Source organism: Schistocerca americana, chromosome 4, assembly GCF_021461395.2.
Source record: "Schistocerca americana isolate TAMUIC-IGC-003095 chromosome 4, iqSchAmer2.1, whole genome shotgun sequence".
Lineage (NCBI taxonomy): Eukaryota > Metazoa > Arthropoda > Insecta > Orthoptera > Acrididae > Schistocerca > Schistocerca americana.
The window spans coordinates 218,446,887-218,461,837 of record NC_060122.1 but is presented as its reverse complement, the minus strand read 5'-3'; the positions used below and the strand labels follow the sequence as shown (position 1 = coordinate 218,461,837).

General features: G+C 43.3%; 1 protein-coding gene across 2 annotated transcripts in view; it reads right to left on the bottom strand.

Moving 5' to 3' along the window:
• LOC124612423 (muscle, skeletal receptor tyrosine protein kinase-like) overlaps window positions 1-14,951 on the bottom strand; it is a 621,962-nt gene that overhangs the window by 90,354 nt on the left and 516,657 nt on the right. For both annotated transcript variants that reach the window (XM_047140628.1, XM_047140627.1), the window contains exon 5: window positions 3,835-4,018. In XM_047140628.1, the coding sequence (XP_046996584.1) occupies window positions 3,835-4,018 (184 nt within the window). The remainder of the gene's footprint in view (window positions 1-3,834; window positions 4,019-14,951) is intronic.

The window sequence follows — 14,951 nt, the reverse complement described above, 5'->3', positions numbered from 1 at the left end:
GCATTTTGATCACTGTAGCCATACATCAACACGATATCGAAGTTTTCCGTAATTGGTAAACGGTGCATCTTAACACGGGTAATGTATCACGAGGCAAATATCGGCCGCACTGGCGGAATGTTACGTGATACCACGTTTGTGATTATTACACAAAGCGAAAAAAGTGGTCCAACTAAAACACTCATATTTCTTTACGTAGTACACGAAGATGTAATAAAAAAATGGGGGTTCCTATTTTAAAAAACGCAGTTGATATCCGTTTGACCTATGGCAGCGCCATCTAGCGGGCCAACCATAGCGCCATCTGGTTTCCCCCTTCAAGCTAGACAAGTTTCATTCTTTGTAGGTTTTTCGTTTGACGCTTATTTAGTGAGATATTTGGCCCGGTCACCATCAATGGACCACCCTGTACATCCTCTTCTGCTAGTACTGCAACCTGCCGTCTGTGAATGGTTATCGCATATTGATGTCGAACGTAGGTGGTGACCCCTTTAATGTGACTGGACTACGTATTCCCAAGATTCGATGCGAATCTGCGCTAACCAGTTTCGGTCATTCGGTACAAGCTCTGTAACAACCTCGGTACAAGCTCTGTAACAACTTCTTTGTTTGGTCACTCTTTGGGAGGCCGTTTTGCTTTTGGTGAAGAGGAGTCGAAGAATCGAACTCTCCGCTCAGTTATAACACGTACAGTAACATACTGGAATACTCTTCCCCGTTTCCCCCCGTTCAAGCGAGCACGAGTGTGGAAGAGAAACTATGACTGTATCATAGGTAAAGCATTTACTTCTGTCACATCGTTTACAGTCGGTTCAGTCGCGAACTTTAGAAGTAACACGTGTCCTATAACGTGTTTCACAACAGTTCGCGGTCCAGAGCTATGTGTATTACATGTAACTGAGGCAGTTTAATACTGCAAGTGTCCCTTGTTGTTTTGAACGAAGACGTTCGTCATGTTCAATTTTGCGCATACGTGTAAAGTATTCTGAAATAAATGTGCAGTAATCGAATTCTTTTTGACATCATTTCGGTACTTAGTTAGCCTCACATCACTCTGATTATGGATTAACCAAGGCCAACTCTACAGTATTGCTCCACTGTTTGAAGTTTCCCCCTAATAGGCGCGAAATAAAAACTGAGCGACACCTCGTTAAATCTAGATTACTAAGCTATTGTAAAATAATTGCAGTTGCTACAAATTCGCGGTTCCCGCCGTCTGGTATTGTCAGTATAGAGTCTGAAACAGGACATTCTGTGCTGACTTTGTATGTGACATAACACTGGAGACAAAAAAAAAAAAAAATTCAAACCTGTGTGAAGTCTTATGGGACTTAACTGCTAAGGTCATCAGTCCCTAAGCTTACACACTACTTAACCTAAATTATCCTAAGGACAAACACACACACCCATGCCCGAGGGAGGACTCGAACCTCCGCCGGGACCAGCCGCACAGTCCATGACTGCAGCGCCTTAGACCGTAACATTGAAAACCTAATTGTAATTAGCTAGTGCATAAACTATAAATTATGAGTAGCATGGTATAAAATACGGAGTAATATAATTCACGAAGGTTTGGTAAGACTGTAACATTTTCCCTCCTTTAGTGTTCAAAGATAAAATATGTAAGGCGTTATTTCTTACGACAATTCCGTGGTGCAAGTCTTTTTGAAATGACATATAGCATGCAATCAGCCTACATGCCATAGGATATACCTCTTTATTTACACTGGTCGTTGGTGCTCAGGCGTCTGCCGACCTTTGTATTGAACCAATAGTAGAATCAAGTAGTAGCCAATTTCTCCAGTAGTAGAACTCCTTCATTTAATTTAAAAATGGATTAAAAATAGTCTTGACCGCAACAAAATACAGTGGTTGCCGGTTTCGGCCAGAATGTGAGCGTCTTCAGACCATGTACATGGTGGTAGGCGGCGGCGGCGAAAAGGGCAGATGGTGAATCCACGAACGTCAACTGCTCGTGCAGTCACTACACCTACTCTGTTTACCGCCGCTCAAGATGGTCACATTTTGACCGAAACCGGTAGCCAAGGTATTTTCTTGCGGTCAAGACTGTTTTTAATGCATTTTAGTTTTAGACATATCGCTGTTTTCTCCACAAGAAATGTTCTCAAAAATTACTCTTTCATATACACTACTGGCCATTAAAATTGATACACCACGAATATCACGTGCTACAGACGCGAAATTTAACCTACAGGAAGAAGATGCTGTGATATGCAAATGATTAGCTTTTCAGATCACTGACACAAGGTTGGCGCCGGTGGCGACACCTACAATGTGCTGACATGAGGAAAGTTTCCAACCGATTTCTCATACACAAACAGCAGTTGACCGGCGTTGCCTGGTGAAACGTTGTTGTGATGACTCGTGTAAAGAGGAGAAAGGAATACCATCACGTTTCCGACTTTGATAAAGGTCGGATTGTTGCCTATCGCGATTGCGGTTTATCGTATCGCGACATTGCTGCTCGCGATGGTGGAGATCCAATGACTGTTAGTAAAATATGGGATCGGTGGGTTCAGAAGGGTAATACGGAACGCTGTGCTGGATCCCAACGGCCTCGTATCACTAGCAGTCGAGATGACAGGCATCTCATCCGCATGGCTGTAACGGATCGTGCAGCCACATCTCGATCCCTGAGTCAACAGATGGGGACGTTTGCAAGACGACAACCATCTGCACGAACAGTTCGACGACGTTTGCAGCTGCATGGACTATCAGCTAGGAGACCATGGCTGCGGTTACCCTTGACGCTGCATCACAGACAGGAGCGCCTGCGCTGGTGTACTCGACGACGAACCTGGGTGCACGAATGGCAAAACGTCATTTTTTCGGATGAATCTAGGTCCTGTTTACAGCATCATGATGGTCGCATCCGTGTTTGGCGATATCGAGGTGAATTCACATTGGAAGCGTATATTCATCATCGCCATACTGGCGTATCACCCAGCGTGATGGTATGGGGTGCCATTGATTACACGTCTCGGTCACCTCTTGTTCGCATTGACGGCACTTTGCACAGTGGACGTTACATTTCAGATGTGTTACGACCCGTGGCTCTACCCTTCATTCGAACCCTGAGAAACCCTACATTTCAGTAGGATAATGCACGACCGCATGTTGCAGGTCCTGTACGAGCCTTTCTGGATACAGAAAATGTTCGACAGCCGCCCTGGGAAACACATTCTCCAGATCTCTCACCAATTGAAAACGTCTGGTCAATGGTAGCTGAGCAACTGGCTCGTCACAATACGCCAGTCACTACTCTTGATGACATGTGGTCTCGTGTTGAAGCTGCATGGGCAACTGTACCTGTACACGCCATCCAAGCTCTGACTCAGTGCCCAGGCGTATCAAGGCCATTATTACGGCCAGAGGTGATCGTTCTGGGTACTGTTTTTGTCAGGATCTATGCACCCAAATTGCGTGAGAATGTAATCACATGTCAGTTCTAGTATAATATATTTGTCCAATGAATACCCATTTATCATCTGCATTTCTTCTTGGTGTAGTGTAACTTACCTACTCATTAGTAGGTACGATTCAATAGATGTGCAGCTGAACTGTTTGGACCTCGACATGAAAGTCATCCGAATTTTGGTTCGTTCTTTTCTAAGTGATAAAGACTAACGGCGATCGTTTCGCCCTATAATTAATTTTTAATGTGCTATTCCAGCATTACCAGTAGCCTTGTCATTGGGCCGTAAATAATTCCCAAACTGACAACCCGTGGGGCAGCGTGCGAAGAAAGTTAAGGAGCTGAGGCTGCCGAGGACCTACTGAAAACATCGAGGGAAAGCTAGTGACGGGACGTACCTTTGTAGACCTTGCCGAAGCAGCCCTCGCCGATCTCGTGCAGGAAGCTGATGCTGTCCCTGTCCAGTAGGAGCGCGGGCGCCGGACACACCGTGTACTGCGGGTTGGGCGTGTAGCGCTCGGCCTCGAGCAGGCCCTTGCTGGCGCTCAGCGACCCCACGCCGGACACCACCACGCCGCCCGCCTGCACAAAGTACGCCCAAATGTACACAACCCAGCGCGCGCGAACACGCGCACGCACACGCACACGCACACACACACACACACACACACACACACACACAGTGCACGCTCAAACATTGCTCTGTACCACAAAGCTGGCCGCCAAAGCATTAACGTTTCAACTGCGTTTTATTTACTTTAGTTCCATCTACGTCGATGAAACCACATACATTATGAATGCTAAAATACACTAAGGAACGTTCATTGCTGAAATCAGACATTTACCATAATAATATTTATCGATACAACAAAGGTGTAGGAAATAAACTAGTGAAAATAATATGGAATTTATATGTTAAATTACGTCGAAGTAACTATCTCAAGAACTGAATTCTGTCTTGTTGATACTGTGGAAGGGGCGATCTGTTTTACTTGCTAAAAAACTTTATGTAGCCAAGATCGCACCAATTCTTCTTCATTTTTGTCAACCGATTTCGACATCTTCTGATCTTCAAAAATTTTTTGTTACAAAGCGTGCTCATTGTGAGTTACACATTGGACTCGCATTCGGGAGGACGACGGTGCAATCTCGCGCCCGGCCATCCTGATTTAGGTTTTCCGTGATTTCCCTAAATCGCTCCAGGTAATTGCCGGGATGGTTCCTTTGACAGGGCACGGCCGACTTCCTTCCCCGTCCTACCCTAATCCGATGAGACCGATGACCTCGCAGTTTGGTCTCTTGCCCCAAACAGTCCAGCCATTGTGAGTTAGAACCTCATGCCATGATGTCGTAATGGTGGATAAATTTCATCTGCACCATATACCTCGTCTAAGGTGGTTCATAAAAAAAAAAAAAAAAAAAAAAAAAAAAATAGTTCAAGTGGCTCTGAGCACTGTGGGACTTAACATCTGAGGTCATCAGTCCCCTAGAACTTACAACTACTTAAACCTCACTAACTTAAGGACATCACACACATCCATGCCCGAGGCAGGATTCGAACCTGCGACCGTAGCGGTCACGCGGTTCCAGACCGTAGCACCTAGAACCGCTCGGTCACACCGGCCGGCGGTTCATCAATGTATGGAACATATCACCCAAACGTAAACGGATGTGCAAATGTGCATTTTATTGTCTATTGTAATTTTTAAGACTTAATAATCGCCGACCGGGATGCCGAGCGGTCCTAGGCGCTACAGTCTGGAACCGCGCGACCGCTACGTTCGCAGGTTCGAATCCTACCTCAGGCATGGATGTGTGTGATGTCCTTAGGTTAGTTAGGTTTAAGTAGTTCTAAGTTTTAGGGTACTGATAACCTCAGAAGTAACGTCCCATAGTGCTCACAGCCATTTTTTGAACTTAACAATCTGTTAGCGCTATGTATACGGACATGGCCACGTGCACAAGGTGCTTCTTAATTGTGTTTTATTTCTGAGAAACTTTTGTATAATGTACTACTTTTTATCCACCATTATGACAACATGGCATGAGGCTCTAACTTACAATGAACACGTATTAAAGAAAAAATTTTTGAAGACCACAAAATGACTATTATATCTGTCGAAACCGGTTGCCAACAATAAAAATAAAATTTTTTGCTATCTTTCGGATATAAAGTTTTATAACAAATGTACTACTGTAATATGTGTTTTAATTCGGCCTTTGCAACAACAAGAAAGCGTATGCTTTTGTCATTGAACATGTTTCCCCGTTTTGTTAACATGAAACATTACTGACCTGTACTGTAAAATATGTACTGTCTGGATTGCTTTTTAGATTGAAAAACAGTTAGTTAAGGAAGAGTTGATTTTAGCCTGAATTTCTCTCAGATCAGGGAACGGCGTCTGCTTGCTCGTTTTGGAAGTATACTTTGTTTTAACATTGTTAATTCTTGCCTGATACCGCATGCTTTGCAGAACTACACATTTTCTTTGTGAAACGCACCACAGTGTAGCACCACCACTGTTTATTTGCATCTTTCTGGTTAAATATATCACTTTTTTTCTGTAGTGTTATCAACTTTACCGATAGTTTTTCGTTGATATAAAAATGTTCTCTTTATCTGCGATTTGTCAAACTGAAGAAAAATCAAGATACGTTTATAGGATTCGTTGACCTGGAAAAAGCGTTTGACAATGTAAAATGATGCAAGGGCTGCTAAAAATAGGGATAAGGTATAGGGAAAGACGGGTTATACACAGTATGTATAATAGGAAAGTGCGAACAGTAAGGGTGGAAGAACAAGAAGGAAGTGCTCGGATGAAAAGAGTGTACGACAGGAATGTAGTCGGCTCTACTGTTCAGTCTACACATCGAAGAAGCAATGATGAAAATAAAAAAAGTTTCAAGAGTGAGATTAAATTTCAGTGCGAAAGAATGTCAACGATAAGATTCGCTGATGACATTGATTTCCTCAGTGAAAGTGAAGAAGAATTACAGGATCTGTGGAATGGAATTGGCTAATTAGTATAGAATATGGACTGAGAATAAATCAATGAAAGACGAAAATAATGATAAGTAACAGATATTAGAACAAAGAGAAACTTAACATTAGATTTAGGGATCTCGAAGTTGACGAAATCAAGGAATTAAGCTACCTGGGCTGCAAAATAACACAAGACGGACGGTGGAAGGAGGGCATATAAATCAAGCTATTACTGTCAAAAAGGGGCCTTCATTTCAGGAAGAAATTTCTGAGAATATGCTTTTGGAGCACAGCATTGTATTGTCATTAAACATGGCTGTGGGAAATCCGGAACAGAAGGATATCGATGCTTTTTAGATGTTGTGCTACAGACGAATGTTGAAAATTAGGTGGTCTGATAAGGTAAGGACTGAGAACGTTCTCCGCAGAACCGGCGAGAAAATTAATATATGGAAAACACTGACAAGAAGGAGGGACAAGATGATAGGACATCTGTTAAGATACCAGGGAGTCACTTTCATGGTCCTAAAGCGAACTTCAGAGAGTAAAAACTGTAGAGGAAGACAGAGACTGGAATACATACCGCATATAATTGAGGACTTAGGTTGCAAATGCTACTCTGAGATGAAAAGGTTGACACAGGAATGAAATTAGTGGCGGGCCACATCAAACCAGTCAGAAGACTAATGAGTAAAAAAAAAAGTGTCATTATTAATTGGAAAATTATTTTATAGCAGCTTTACGTCGTGTCGGGTTTTTCGGTTTAGTTATGGAACATACTTTGCAGACGCAGAGTTACATAGTTTTTCAATGAATAAACAATTAATATAATGAGACCACGAAATGGCGAGTCCCTTGCAAATCACAAAGTATGTGGAGCGGTTTATAGAAACCAGATCTGACACCCAGGTCCAGCAGCACTTCCGGAAAAGTTAAACATTTTCAGGAAGAGGACGACGTGTGGATGTCCGATCATGAGTGACACCGGTGTGGAGCTAGTGCAACAGGCATTTATCCAGAGCTCAACTAAATCAACACGTTAAGCGTCTCGATAGGTGCAGTTACACCAATTACGATCCACAGTGTGCTACGCAACAGGGTGAGGCAAGATGCAACTGCTGCATGCACTTCCACCTGATGACAGGTCGAATTGTAAAGCATTTGCGCTTGAGACTGTGAGTAGCATCAACGGTGACCCAGAATATCTGAAAAAGATGATGTTCACGGGAAAAAATATGCTTCATTGTGTCTAGGAAGGTAAAGCGTCAAATTATGAAGATTTAGGGCTCTGAGGGTCTCCACTTAAGCATGGAACTGGTGACCTACAGTGCAAAGGTAAACGTGTTGTGCAGTCTGATTATGGCCCTGTGATGGGACCGTTTTTCTTTGCAGACGCGTTAGTTGCGTCGCATGTTTATCTGGGCCTGTTGGAACAGTCTGTACAGGTCGAACGATTGCAATCTGACACCATGCAGCAGAAGAATGGTGTCCTTCCTCCCTTCTTCACTGGGCCTTGTTCGTCAGTAAGCCTTTCGACGACACATTACCAGCTCGCTGGATTGACGGAGGAGAACTCATTTCCTGGCCTCCAAGGTCTGCACACGTAACCCCATTACTTTTTTTCCATCGGATTTTGTGAAGGATGCCCAATGTGTCACCTGCAGGAATTGTCAGCTCGCTTCTGAGCAGCAATTGCGCGGCTATGAGCGCATGTTAAGTCGGATGTCGGAAGAACTGGAACAGCGCTTAGATATCCTCTGGAATACAGGTGATTCACACAGTGATGTCTGTTAAACGGATTCTAAAACTTTAGGTGTGTGCGAGCATTACGCCGCAAATCGCAGATCTGTACGTATCCCTGTTTCTGAAATACACATGAACAAAGTTGAAAAGATCATTTTGGATCACCCTGTACTGTTCCGTTACAGTGTAGAAGCAAATTAATGCGCACTCACGAACACGCAAAAGAATTCGAGACGGTCGTTTCAAGCAGTTCGTTGCTCCCAGAGTTCGGGGATGCGTGCGTTTGGAGCGATGCGTTCATTGCAGCGTTCGAATGTATTGCGCACAGCGGATTTTGCATGGGATTACGCAGGACCGAGCGCCGACGGCTCAGGAACGCTCGCTTTCGCTTTCTAGTCGGGCGTAAACCAGTGAGAGTAATCCATGCATGTGTTTGAACGGAACAGCAGTCCGAGCGGATACATTAATACTTGCTAAAAGTGAAACGTCTGGACTGCTTTGGGATATTATGTTCTGAAGAAAAAAAGTAATGGCGGGGGCGAGTGCAGCAATAGTACGAACAGCTTTAGAAGACAGATACTGGTCACAAAAATTCAAGGACGTGACGCTTTGCGATCTTTCTACCGCTCTCACATAACGGTTTAAGCAAGTTTTTAATTTGTTGGATATATAGTAACACCCTGACTTACGTTGTCCCGTTTTACGTAAATCCGGATTTCCACGATTCGTCTGTTTGAGCGCTCCTCTGTTACCCCACTCCGCCCACAAAGTTCGGCTTACGGCAAGTTTGGACGTGTCTCGTGCGGAATCGTTTCATCGACGGATCTGGTGCGATTGATAGATTCTATGACATCCAAACGAAGTGGAACTGATTCATCTGCATCAAAGACGAAAAGAAAGTCGTTGTCTTTGGAACGTAAACTTAATATTACCAAATACTAGCCGGCCGGAGTGGCCGAGCGGTTCTAGGCGCTACAGTCTGGAACCGCGCGACCGCTACGGTCGCAGGTTCGAATCCTGCCTCGGGCATGTGTGATGTCCTTAGGTTATTTAGATTTAAGTAGTTCTAAGTTCTAGGGGACTGATGACCTCAGAAGTCAAGTCCCATAGTGCTCAGAGCCATTTGAACTAAATACTTCGATGCAAAATTAAAACTGGCAAGCAAGTCTGCTCGAAGCGAATCAATAGTCACAAAAATTATAAAAGGTAAAAAATTCTCTAAGCTGTAATAATGTTCGTTTTTTAAATTGAAGTATTATCTCTAAACGTCATTTTATTAGCGCTCAAATGTAAACAATGTCAAAATTATAATGTGATAAAGGCCTCGCTTAAACTGCTTACCACTTGCCAATTGGACTGTATTTAAGTGTGTGGCAAACAGTATTTCCTTACATTCTGCGCAAGTGCACGAAATTTGTTTAATCACGTTTTAATTTCTGTAAATTAATACAAGTCAGTTATTGAATGTTCGTTTTACGATTTTAATCGGTTGTGCGTCTTGAGAAACGATTGTTTCCGAAATGAAATGACTAACGGTGTTATTTGTGTTGGTATTCTTGATGTTATAAATTTCATCATTTTCTTAACCTCAGCATTTATTAGCGTTAAGTTATGGCACTAATTCAGTGCGTTTCTAGTAGTTAACGATGGTGATTATCTAAATAATTACTAAATACGTAAAGCAAACATCTTACTTCAAATACCAATATTCTGAATTTTCTTGGTATTTGTTAAAGGTATCTGTGATACAGTGTTTAAAAAAAAATTATCCTTTTTTAAGAGATTATATTAGATATATATGAGATTTGAAAAGAATTTCCAATTGTTAAATAAATTTTGTGTTAAAAATCTTTAACTGTGAATGGTGGTTCTGTTGTTATCCTTGGGTTCACCTACCACCCGCAACCCTTGTTCTGGACTTTGCCTTCTGCCTAGTAAAACCCTTTTCATTGTGCATGTTTAACGTCAAAAGAAAGGAATTTATGAAAATCTGTAATGTATTGGTTTGCAGTACTGTAGTAATAAATTTATGAAAATATTATTTTAAAGAAACAAACTATGTTCAAGTTGCTATCCAGTCCTTCCATCAGGACCTGTTCATTTTGTCCTCTCATTAACTAAAATCCTTGTTAAGCCCATATTAGAAACACGTAAAGCTCACTACACATGACGACTGTCTGCGCATCTACACGTGCATTTAGCTATGAGGCAAGACAATAAGCTCTCTGTTAAAGACTCGAAGCAATTCAATGTTTTAGGTACCGCTAGAATTACTGGACAGTCTTGGAATGAAATTTCACAAAAATGCTTTAAAAGCGCCTGGAAAAAACTGTGTATATTTCTTTTTCCCACCACTAAAACCCATGGGTACTGATAGTAACAGATACTAATAAAATTGATAATGTGAATCAGGAAGTTGTCGATGTAGCCAGACAATTTAGAGGTGGATAGTGATGACGTTCAGGAACTACCTGGGTTCACAAAATCAGGAGCTAACATTTAATGAGCTTACAGAAGTGCATGAGCAATAGCAAAACATTGAACAACCTTCTTCTTTAGACCCAGAAGTTCAAATGAGCGTTGCAAACTTCAACAAAGCCTCAGTTCAATTAAAAAGGGGTTAGAAATTTTAGAAAAATAGATTCCAAAGAAATGTGCAGTCCTGCAATTAAACTCAGAATAAAAAAATTACCAGCGTTCTACGAGGAATCTGTTAGCTTTTATGAAGCCTTCTGCGTCACAGTAACTTAGGTTTACATTACAACTTCGGTTGCAATACTGTTCTGTAATATAATTTATTCTATTGTTCAACATTGTATTAACCATTTTTCTACTAAATTATTTTGTTTCCTTCAGTGTCTAGCCCTAACTGAAAACAATTGTTATGCATTCATATGAAAATTGGACCCCAACCTATTCGAATTCGACTTACATTTATGGGTTTGAGGCTATTTTTTCTTTAGCCATCCCAAAGGTCCGAAAATGAATCATGCTGCGGCGTCTAAATATTTCAGGAAATCAAAGTCGCTTCTAGAAAAGCGGATAACACACTATAAATCGGTTAAATACGTGTATGACTTTAAAGAACATGATTCAATCGGTAAAGTGGCACCAAAAGTGGAAGAAAATTATTATTAATCTATTTTCAGGTAACGCATTATTAACATTGCATCAAGTGCAAGCATAATTCACTTTGAAACAGCCATCAACACAAATTAAACGTATTTGCAGCTCTCTTCCACGTGAATGCTTAGAAAACTTGCTTTCAAGCATGCCTCGGAGATGCCAAGTAATTATCGATGCTACGGATGACTACACATGTTATTAACAGTAATTGCATTTTTTTCTTTTGTTCAAATACTCTATGAAATCAAAAGTGTCCAGACACCCCCAAAAACATACATTTTTTAATATTACGTGCATTGTGCTGCCACCTACTGCCAGGTACTCCATATCAGCGACGTAAGTAGTCATTAGTCATCGTGAGAGAGCAGAATGGGGAGCTCCGCGGAACTCACGGACTTCGAACGTGGTCAGGTAATTCAGTGTCACTTGTGTCACACGTCCGTACGCGAGATTTCCACACTCCTAAACATCCCTAGGTCCACTGTTTCCGATGTGATAGTCAAGTGGAAACGCGAAGGGACACGTACATCACAAAAGCGTACAGGCCGACCTCGTCTGTTGGCTGACAGAGACCGCCGACAGTTGAAGAGGGTCTTAATGTGTAATAGCAAGACATCTATCCAGACCATCACACAGGAATTCCAAACTGCATCATAATCCACTGCAAGTACTACGACAGTTAGGTGGGAGATGAGAAAACTTGGATTTCATGGTCGAGTGGCTGCTCATACGCCAGACATCACGCCGGTAAATGCCGAACGACGCCTCACTTGGTGTAAAGAGCCTAAACACTGGACGATTGAACAGTGGGAAAACGTTGTGTGGAGTGACGTACCACGGTACACAATGTGGTGATCCGATGGCAGGGTGTTAATATGGCGAATGCCCGGAGAACGTCATCTGCCAGCGTGTCTAGTGCCAACAGCAAAGTTCGGAGGCGGTGGTGTTGTGGTGTGGTCGTGTTTTTCATGGAAGAGGCTTGCAACCATTGTTGTTTTGGGTGGCACTATCACAGCACAGGCCTACATTGATGTTTTAAGCACTTTCTCGCTTAGACTGGCCTTCACACAGACCTGACCTGAATCCTATAAAACACCTTTAGGATGATTTGGAACACCGAGTTCGTGCCAAGCCTCAAAGACGTTATCTCAGTGCAGAGCACCGTGAAGAATGAGCTATCATTCCCCAAGAAACCTTACAGCATCCGAATGAACGTATGCCTGCGAGAGAGGAAGCTGTCATCAAGGCTAAGGGTGGGCCAAAACCCTACTGAATTCCAGCATTACCGATGGAGGGCTCCACGAACTTGTAAGTCTTTTTCAGCCATGTGTCTGGGTACTTTTGACCATGTACTGTATGATGCATGTATATGTTTTAGTTTGTAATCTGTGCTGGTGTACGATGGCGCCAGCACATCATGTAGCACAGTTTGCAGCATAGGGGTTACGAGAGTAATAGTAGAGGCCAAAGACAAGACTCGCCGGCCGCGGTGGTCTCGCGGTTCTAGGCGCGCAGTCCGGAACCGCGCGACTGCTACGGTCGCAGGTTCGAATCCTGCCTCGGGCATGGATGTGTGTGATGTCCTTAAGTTAGTTAGGTTTAAGTAGTTCTAAGTTCTAGGGGACTGATGACCGCAGCTGTTAAGTCCCATAGTGCTTAGAGCCATTTTTTGAGTTAACTCGTTCGAGCCTGTTACGTCAGTTAGTTCGAGTCTATACGCCGTGAGAGTCCCAGTGTGTCACCAAAGTCGGGCCAACACTGTGGTCGAAGCTGTTCTGTGGATAACGGTCATGTGGGCGAGATGGCGTAAATCCCGCACTATGGTCACATTATGAGGTCGTGTACCTGCTCATGTCTGTCGTAGTAGCGTGCTCTGTACGAGCCACAATGTCACAGTACGACAAATCCCATAGTCCAAAAGTTCTGCCCCGTTCAGACTCATTCACCTGGTGGTTTTGGGCCCTTTGACACCGACGAGGCATTGCTTGTACGTTGCCACTTCGTCTGAGGGCTCTGCACCGACTGAGCGTGTTCTGTAATACAAAAGGGGGCGCTGTTGTGTGTACGTGCACGGCAATTCTCTGCAACTTTAATCACTTATTGGGGATCCACTCTTTTGCATATCCTTCGATTTTGGATTGGTTCCGACCATTCCTTCTGCATGGTGCAGTTTTCGCAAACAGAAGCGTAGCATGTGGTATGTTGTCAAAGTTTGCAGTGGTTCTCTATGTTGCAATCGAGCGCAGAATGGCGAAGACGCGTAACGTCAGTGCTTTTAATGGCTGCCAGTTAGTCAGTACCCGACATAAGAAACACTCCATCGCCAGAGTAGTTCAAAAAATGTCTCTGACTATGGGACTTAACATCTGAGGTCATCAGTCCCCTAGAACTTAGAACTACTTAAACCTAACTAACCTAAGGACATCACACACATCCATGCCCAAGGCAGGATTCGAACCTGCGACAGTGGCGGTCGTGCGGGTCCAGAATGAAGCGCGTAGAACCGATCGGCCACACCTGCCGGCCATAGTAGTTCTGACATGGTTTTTTATGTACTGTTATGTCAGTGGTGTACTGTCAACTGTCAATTGTAACTCATTGTAACAGCATGTAGCTTATAGGACGATAATGCAGCAAATAACTCACTAGTGATGATAATGATTTTGGTTCGTGGGGCGGTTAATAGCGTCGTTATCAGCGCCCGTACAAATTCCCAATCTCTGCAGAGTCCAGTCTCGCCATTTTCCCTAATCAATGATGAAATGATGAGGACAAGACAATCACACAGTCGACAGGGGGAGAAAATCCCCGACACAGACGGGAATCGAACCCGGGACCGTGTGACCCAGAGGCAGCTACGCTATCCACTGGACCACGAGCTGCGGACGTAACTCGCTCGTCGGATACAGAGCAGTAATAATAGACGAGCAGACACACCATCTCTCCCTAAGAGTTACATCTGTAACCCATACGTTACAGGATGCAGAAATTAGTCTGAAAGCATACCCGCAAAAACTGGACAGGTATGAGCCACCAGGACTGATCAGTGGGGAAGTACCAAGGGGTTGGAGAGACGCAGACACAGACTGAGCGCATTAACTGAACGCAAAAGAAACAAATCAGGAAAAAAATTAACACTTAAATGGGAGAGGTACACGAGTTTTCATATCCGTCGTGTTCCGTTGTTAGGCCTAAGAGAGGTAGTCTTCCCCACGCCCCGCGAATGCAAACGCAGCCTTTCGTTCCAGTGTCGTTTCTCTAGCGTCATTTCTTCCATGTAGCATCATAAAGGAACGATTATTATAGAACAGACATCTATTGCTAATTAGGCTTTTTTGGCAACACACAGCTGACGCCTATACTGCACGCTCATGTTCCATAGTGCAGTACTGACTGCTACTTCGTTGGGGTATTGAACGATCTCAGAGGTCGACGAGAGGGTGTTTGCGATTTAAGCCGATTACTGCCAACTGAAGACTAGAGCGACGCTAGAGGAAGCAAACAAAGCAGGAGGAGGATGGGGTGGGTCTGAGTTCTTGAGATATGCTTTGATAATATAAAGATAAAGATAAGTTAAAAAAATACATCTTCTGTGGTTGATTAATATTATCGGGAGAGTTCTGAAATGCTGTGCCCATAGACAGCAAAACACTAATGTACTAA